This window comes from Scardinius erythrophthalmus, assembly GCF_964197995.2.
Source record: "Scardinius erythrophthalmus genome assembly, chromosome: 21".
Lineage (NCBI taxonomy): Eukaryota > Metazoa > Chordata > Actinopteri > Cypriniformes > Leuciscidae > Scardinius > Scardinius erythrophthalmus.
In genome coordinates this window covers 20,083,612-20,092,151 of record NC_138241.1, presented here as the reverse complement: position 1 = coordinate 20,092,151, position 8,540 = coordinate 20,083,612, and the positions used below count along the sequence as shown (strand labels likewise).

At 37.2% G+C, this 8,540-nt stretch overlaps 1 protein-coding gene across 1 annotated transcript; it reads left to right on the top strand.

Moving 5' to 3' along the window:
- Nucleotides 1-613: 613 nt before the first annotated feature.
- Nucleotides 614-5,499, top strand: drgx (dorsal root ganglia homeobox). The gene is made up of 6 exons (XM_081351985.1): nucleotides 614-991; nucleotides 1,476-1,576; nucleotides 2,122-2,223; nucleotides 3,862-4,031; nucleotides 4,123-4,235; nucleotides 4,482-5,499. Exons 1-6 carry the CDS (start codon nucleotides 934-936, stop codon nucleotides 4,799-4,801), a joined length of 864 nt encoding a protein of 287 aa, XP_081208111.1. The 5' UTR covers nucleotides 614-933; the 3' UTR covers nucleotides 4,802-5,499.
- Nucleotides 5,500-8,540: the final 3,041 nt, after the last annotated feature.

Here is an 8,540-nt window from a genome sequence, read left to right as displayed (position 1 = left end):
CCATTACACTTGCTTTTTTGCCGTTTATGTGATTTCATCCAATACCGTCCTGCACTTCAAAATTTCAGCTGCTACTCGGAGCCTCATTTCCAGCAGCAGAGGAGCGGCGGTGTCTGCGCGCGGCGTCCCGCGTGCGTTTTAAAAGTAATTGAAAGGGTCCCGCTGCATATCATTTACGCGAGAGTGGGAAATAAATCCTTGGACCCCTTGCTGTGAACAAAATCAAAATTTGGACCTGCGAGCGCGCAGCCAGTGGATTCTCGTATAAAGTGGACCCCTAACCCATATAATGAGCAATTACTGGTCTGACAGCCAATTTTAAATTCAAAAACAGTCATCTAGATTTTTAATATAAAAAGCAACTGTGTAAAAAAAAAAAAAGTGCATCGTGCTTTGTGCCCGTGTGTTCGTGATTTGGGAATATGCATGCATGCATCGAGCTAAAGTTACACTTTCGTAGTATAGTCTAATGCCTTGGAGGTTTTTGACGTTTGCCACCACGTGCGCAATCCGGTTGGGCGCGGAGAACCTATCCAAATGTCCTGAAAACGAAAATCTGATTAATTGCAATTACGAGTGAGATTATAAAGGCGAGTGTTGTCATGCTCTAAACAGTCACTAAGACATCTGGTCACTCCCTCCTTGTGCGCGCGAGAGCGGATAAACTGGAGCGCTCAGTGATTGACTGTGGGAGTGCGATTGCTCTGCTGAGGTTGAGCAGGAGACACGAGAATCGCGATCGCATCAAGACCTTCTATTGGTACAGATGCTTTTTTTTTTTTTTTACTTTATGCACTTCAAATCGGTTGCGGAGAAGTATTAGTGTTGTTTAAAGTTATTTTTTAAGACGCGGTAATAGTTGGAGAACAGGCTACACATTTTTTTTTCTATGCAGAGAGAAATATTCTCTCCACTCGCAAAACACCGGAAAACATGTTTTACTTTCACTGTCCTCCACAGTTAGAAGGAGAGTGCTGCAGGACCAATACATGTAAGTAGCCTATGCTTCATTTCTTAAGTTTTATGTCAAATTTTAACTTTGTAATCTTAAAGGCCTGTATCAAAAACATAAATATTGAGACGCTCGACGCGTCGTCTATAATTTAAATCTTCATATATATCACGCGATCAAAGATGGCTAATAATCTCCCCATGTTTGTGTTTTGTTTTCTGGCTTTATTGTGTTTTAATGTTGTGACCGAGAGCTTGACAGCCGCCCAGCTGAGACTTTTTGTTGCAGTCTGTCTGAGAACAGATGTTAGATGTCATGCTTTTCAACTGGCATTTTGCTGGTCATGGTTTCTCATTGTGTAAAGTGATCATTCAGGTCTCAAGCAGATTACAAGGAATTAACGGTTCCCTGTGAATTAGGCAACTGAGGGAAATCATATTTTCCTTATTATTTAGGGCTATAAGAAAATGCATTTTTATATCCCAGAAATATAATATTTTAATAGTGTCGCGTTTTTACACAGTGAACACAAATGGGTTTGGGAATCACGCCTCTGGAGACTTCGATGACGGGTTTCTGCGCAGAAAACAACGCAGAAACAGGACAACCTTCACTTTACAACAGGTTAGTGAGGAGGAAAATATCCCAATGCATACCACTGTCCTGAGACCTATTTGCATTATAATATTGCTTTGCTTTATAAAGTCCTGTTTTTTACTAGGCATTCCGCGTGTAAAGTAAATGCACGTAAACATAGGGCTACATAAATATGACAAATCCATAATCTTTTGGAAGTAAACTTATTTTAATACTAAAGCAAACAAGTAGAGCCTTTGCTTATTTATGCTTAGCCTATCAAGGTTGCATGACAATGGAAAAAAGGCTGAAGAAGAACATAGCCTTGGCCTATAGCTAATGTAAAAAAAAAATGTTTGTTTTTATCCATTTAAATTTTCGCAACGATTCCTGTCATTTTATTCAGTAAATACAAAGTTTTAACCACTTTGTCATCACTTTAATTTTACTTCAAATTTTAAGACACCAATTTTGGTGAGTTTATTCGCGGTTGTTTAACCCATGAAAAGCATTCTCAGCGAACGCAAAGAAAAGCAGATATTTCTTTCGGAATTTTCAAGCAATGAGGCCAAATAAATATGTTTCACACACAGTTGGAGGCTTTGGAGGCGGTTTTTGCACAGACCCACTATCCAGACGTGTTTACGAGAGAAGAGCTGGCGATGAAAATCAACTTAACAGAGGCTCGTGTTCAGGTGAGACACTTTCTTTCCACAACTGACCTGATCCAGAGATTTACGAGAAATAGCCTACATCACGTAAAGCGCTCAGAGCACCTTTGGCCAAAGAAAGTAAATGAAGCCACTCTGTCATTTCCGTGATGCGCTTTAATAACATCAACATAATGTGGAATATTAGATTAGGTTGATTAATCGGTCATTCATAATTAACTAGTGGTAATGTTCTACACTAATTTGCCCTCGTCTCTAAGGTATAAAAATTGCTTAGATGCACTGCCATTTCCGCGTTTCAGCAAATGGAGAGACAAACGTCGAGCCAATCGTGCCGAGAACGATGATTCTAGGTTATAAACCGCTCGCGCACCTGAAACCTTCGATTTCATATTCTGAGGCCTTGCAAAACATCCGCGGTAATATCAAGTTGGCCACGTGTAATTACATTCAACGTGTCTGTATGTAATTTCCTGCATTCCAGATTTGCTTTTGGGTTTCCTTCTGAGCTCAGATCTAATTGTAGGAAATATAATAGTTTCCCTTTTGTTCCCCAGGGTCATCTTACTATCGCTTAAAACCAATGACTGCGACGCGATAATGGAATTCGCTGCTGTAAATTAGGGATTGTAAACAAATTATTTCTCTCTAATCGGATTACCCGATTCCTATTATTAAATCTGAACATGAATCGGTCGCAGCATGCAGGGATATTAAACTTACATTATTATTAGGAAATAAATTTTCTGTTTTGTTGTAGTGGCTATAGTGGGCGCCCACCGTTTTTAAAGTGTCAATTGGCTTGTGCTGCATTAAGAACAAACTGCAAATTGAGATTAATGGTGCAATTATAGAGCATTCAGTGCTGGGGGATCATGACTTCTAGCTGGAAGGTGCAAGGGTGAGATAATGTTGCCACAATTACATTGTGCATATTGTTGTCCTGCCAGTAAACTGTTGTGTCATATTATGTGGAGAGAGCCGGCTATATGTGTGTGGGGTGTTTTGTTTGTTCACATCATTGTACCTTTGCACAATGCTGGCCAGGCGGTGGAGATATGGCTGCATTATACAACCTTTCCCATTCAAATATGATTAATGCGTTAGAGAGCACAGACTTAATCGAATCTGATGTTGTCAAACAATCACTAAATAGAGAAATAAACGACTTCATCATGGTTCTCTCTCAGAAGCAGGGAGACTGTCAGTAGGAAGTCATTAAAAAATGATAATGAAAAATTGCTCAATTAAATGTTGTTATAGGCAATGACCTTCATTCAATTAACATACAAGAACTTCACTGCATATGCTCAGCAGTTGTGTTCGTGAAGTTTGACATAAGTCACTGGCTTGTTAGATCCTGCGGCACATTTCAGAAATAATCATTGTATGAAAATAATCATTTTTAAAAAATATATGCAGCTAACAATTAATATCAATGTGTTTAAGGGGATAGCTTACCAAAAAAGGAACATTTTGTCATTATTTATTCACCCTCATGCTACACTTTTTTTTCTTTTTTCGAACACAAAAGGATATCTAACATCTTTTCCGCAGAAGAAATATGTAGGTTTGAAATTACATGAAAGTGAGTAAAAATGACAGAGTTTTTAATCAAACTAAAAGAGAGGAAAATTTGATTCATTGTATTTTTTTCTTTAGGTGTGGTTTCAAAACCGGAGGGCAAAGTGGAGAAAAACGGAGAGAGGAACTTCGGACCAGGAGGGAGGCAAAGAGCAAATGAGTGAAGGTGCACCTCCTGCAAGAAACCTCAACCAGTCTCCTGTTGACCATGGCAGAAATAAGAAAGAACCAATGGAACTACAGCAGAAGTGTGTAGATCATCTAATCAAATGCGACGTTTACAAACGATATTTGTTTGCTTTTCAGAAGAGATGTAATGCCAAATGCTTGCCTTTACAGTATTAACAGAGTGGTGGGTTCAGGTGGACCTTTTTTCCCATCTTGTCTGCCAGGGACTCTGCTGAACACAGCCACTTATGCACAAGCCCTGTCACAAGTGGCAACTTTAAAAGGTAAGATCCAGGATCTACTAGATGTCATTGTGAAAACGTGCACAAATGTATAAGATAGTTTTTATCTGTGTTACTTTTTTTTCTGCAACTGATGTGGATGAAAATGCCATTAAATTGTTATATATATATATATATATATATATATATATATATATATATATATGCAGTGTGAAATAAAACATATTTATAATGATAAAGGACATCGACTGCCCCATTATGACACACTACTCCGGTCTACCTCATTAGGAAGTCCATTGTGTTCCTGCTGTGTGCCTGACCCGATGGGCCTCTCCTTCCTGCCACCATATGGGTGCCAGAGTAATCGGACAGCCAGTGTCGCAGCCCTGCGGATGAAGGCCAGGGAACATTCAGAGGCCGTTCTTCAGTCAGCTAACCTGCTGGGAGCCGGGTCTCCAACAGGTCCAGGGGTCGGTCTGGGACAAAGCACTGTTTCTGCAGGAGGAAGCGATTCCAGTCCTGCCTCCGGCACCTCTAAGATCACATCGTTACGAAGAACTCCAGACAAGCATCTGCACTGCCAAAAGGAGGGTCCGGATAAGAAATGAGGGAATCTTGGTTGTTGTTGTTTTTTTTTTCCTAATTGGAGGACACACTTTGGATGAAGGATTTATAATCAAACATTGAATGCCTGCTGCCTCTTTTTTGAGAGCACTGACATACCCTGGACAGGACGGTGTTAAGTGCAATCCCTTATTGTGCATTTTGTGTGTTTGTATGTGTCAAACTAATAATTCAATTGTAATTTTTCCTCCTCTCGTTCACTTTTACTCATGATTCTTGACGTTGTTTTGCCCTGTTCGGGTCTATGCGGGCGCCGCAATTCGGTTTCAGTGGCGGAATGACTTTTGAACATGCTCTGTGGCAAACTGAAAACTCCCTGGTTGCTAATGTGAACATTTAATTTTTCACAATCCACTTTGATGTTTGACTTGTGTACTGTGAAGTCAGGTGATGATAGACAGTCTGCATTGTGTCAAGATATATGCCATGCTGAAATATAAATGTACTAATGTGAAATAATATATGTAAGATAATATCAAGGACAGAACTGTATATTAAGTGGTTTGTCATGTTTTATGATATGATCCGGGTAACTCTTGACAACTGACACCTCTCTTGTAATCACATCTGTACGTCCGTGATAGACTGCAAGAGTCCACACACTGGTCCTGTTTTGACATGTTCTGTAAAACAATTAAACATGTAGGCAATCATGTACATCTCCTGTTGCCTATTGCTCACACCATCTGGCTATGATCAATTATTAATTAGTTCTCAAGCGGTAGGGCTGCAAAAATGGAAGCAGCGGTTGGTCTTATTATTTATTTACTTTAAAGTACATCGTGACTTTCTCATATCACATAGCTATTTTACATGCTTCCCATGATGATAAAGATGTGATAGGTGCTAATTATGACATTACGCATTGGATATATAACAAGGCTCAGTTGTCACTAGGCTTAGTCATGCCGCTTGAATTCTTTTTGTTATTTTCTTTTATAGCCAAAAAACAAACAACCACACTATTTTAGAGCATTGCAATTATATGATAGTGAACGAAGAATAGTCATTTAGGAGCATATGAACCAACAAACTGGTATTAAAAGGAAATGTAAGTACCTGTTTTCAAAGAAACATAACTGCAATATTGAAAAAAAGCTACTTCGATTAAGAACACTTAACAGTGCTACCTTTGAAAAGGGGCTGGACTGATTAAATTCTTGTCCTTGAGGATTTTCAGGAAATTACTTTGATAGTCAATAACACAATTGAGTAAACTGCAAGCACATTAGCATTAATAATTGATGTTGAATTATGTATTATCACAAAGTAGTGATTTAATTATTCATGATGTGACACCCTGGTGACAAAGCAGAGCCAGATAATGTCAAAAGTCCTGCCTGATGAAACAGTGCAGAATGCCATTTGTGTTTTATGGTGACAATAATATACGCTTTGCTCGAAATGAGTGACAATAGTGTGACAGCATCTTTCCATATAATAAGCAGAATTCCTATTAAACATGATATTAAGTGACACTCATATCGTATCTCACAATAAACAGATGAAACTATTTACTGAATCTACAACAAAATATACTGAAAATAATGAATGTTATACTTAACTTAAGACCAAGGTTCAAATTGGTTGTGCCATTTTTAATGATTTTATACATTTTGGATTAACTATAGGCTAACATCTAGAATATTATTATAGATAATTTGTTAAATAGCAAATATTAATTAAATATTGCATCTCATAATAAGTCTAAATTTAAAAATTAAATCAGAAGCCGCGCTAAAAAATTAGTTAGGCCTACGCAAAGTGACGAAAAAGCAGCTAAGATCACGTGACACCAGTAAAGTCTTACGTTATGACGATTTCTACAAATCAACACAATGCTTGCGGAGCACACACATCTGACTGATTTATAAATTTATATATTTATCTCAGCTCAAACAAAAATATTACCTGGTCCAGCTCACAAACCATAGGCCTATATGCAAGAGGTCTCAAAAGGTAAAGACAAAGTGCTGCTGAATTCTGTCTTCACAGCGCCCTCTAGATCGATCACGGTCGAAATTTCTCCCATCATTCTGAATGAAGTGAAGGCTGATGGCTGACTGACGGACACGTTTTCACCAATCTGCTTATAAGATAAGAATTAATGTCTACATTTAGACTTAATATTTTACGTAGAGATTTAAATATAAATGTTTACCTAAAATGTATTTAAGATTATAAGTATCAAGTCAACTTAGTCAATTAGTAATGTGCTAATATGCCTGCATAAAATACATAATCTAAATGTTTTAAAATGCTCAAAAAGCCGTTCAATCTTTTGACGTAAATATACAAAAATGTACTTGATGAGTAGCCTACAGTTTTTCTTAGCTGTGTTAATATATTTTCTATTGTATTCTATGTTGAAGGGCTTAATTGCCCCTATTTTTAATAAACACTAGCCTATTTGTTTACATGCCCACCATGGACATCTACTCTTCAGAAGTAGGTGGTATTGGGGGCGGGGCATGCTCATTCTAGACAGCTTTTGATTGGACGTTCAGGATGAGTCATTAATATTTCTACTCTATTTTCCCAGAACAGAAAAACTGGGCATTTTAAATGACACAAATCTTTAACTCTTATGCTATTTTTTTTATTGGTCAATTGAGCTATTAATTATTCAAATATTACATTTGGGCATTTTTGGAAGAAGTTGAGGAGTGTGTTCATCTAATCCTGTGGATTGAAGTGCAAATTATGTTGTATTAAATAAATTATTTGATGAAATAGTATGTCTTTTTTATTAGTTAAATAGACCATGGGGAATTTTGAAATTGGGTTTACTAATCTCCATCATGAACAACAAGCCTTGCAATGATTATATGAAAATGTGAACTTGTGAAAACCAGGCAAGATGTTGGTTATAGCGATCACAGTTTTCTTGTATCTAAACCTAAAACATGTTTGCTGCTCATACATGACCTGTAATCCTCTGTATGCTTCTCTCAGCCAATAGAAATCATATTGTAATTGCACATTGCAACGGCTGATAAAGATGTCTCTACTTTGAGAAAACCCAACTCAGGGGAAAAATCAATTTAGGCACTGTTGCTGTTGTTAATCTTTTTTTCTTTTCCAAAATGAATTCTCGCACAGCAAGCAAACAGAAAAACAAATAGCCTGTGATGGTTTTAAGTAATTTAGAGTTATTGTAGTAATATTTTTAGAAGATTGTTCGTAACATTCATTGCACGTGGATTATTGATTATTCAGTGCAGTAATTCATTCTATTATGAGAAGCATTGTTACATCAAATTAACTGGAGAGAGGCCAAGCAAGCCTTAAAAACCTTAAACTAAACTAAATAATGACACAAATCATTTGTTTCAAATTCTGTTTGAATGAAGTTAATGAGTTCTTTTGTTGCATTAATGATACATTGTCAGTGAAGTCATATCCAAACTCTGGTGCTCCAGCTGTTTGAGATATGGGCTTCCTGCATAGGTCAAGATACGGTCAACATCTGTGCAGTTATCACAGCTGCCCGCACTTATGTAAAAAAGAGATCAATAAGTCTGAGAAAGATAAGACAGAAATATTGTTAATGGATCTGATGACGCTCAAAGATTTTCTTACTTGGTGCTGAATATTTATTATGCCGACTGGAAGTACTGTTTCACAGAACATAAAAGATAAATAATAATAAATAAATAATTATCAGCCATATTTCTTAAGAAGCATTAGACAAATAGATATGTTTAGAGATATTAGAGATAA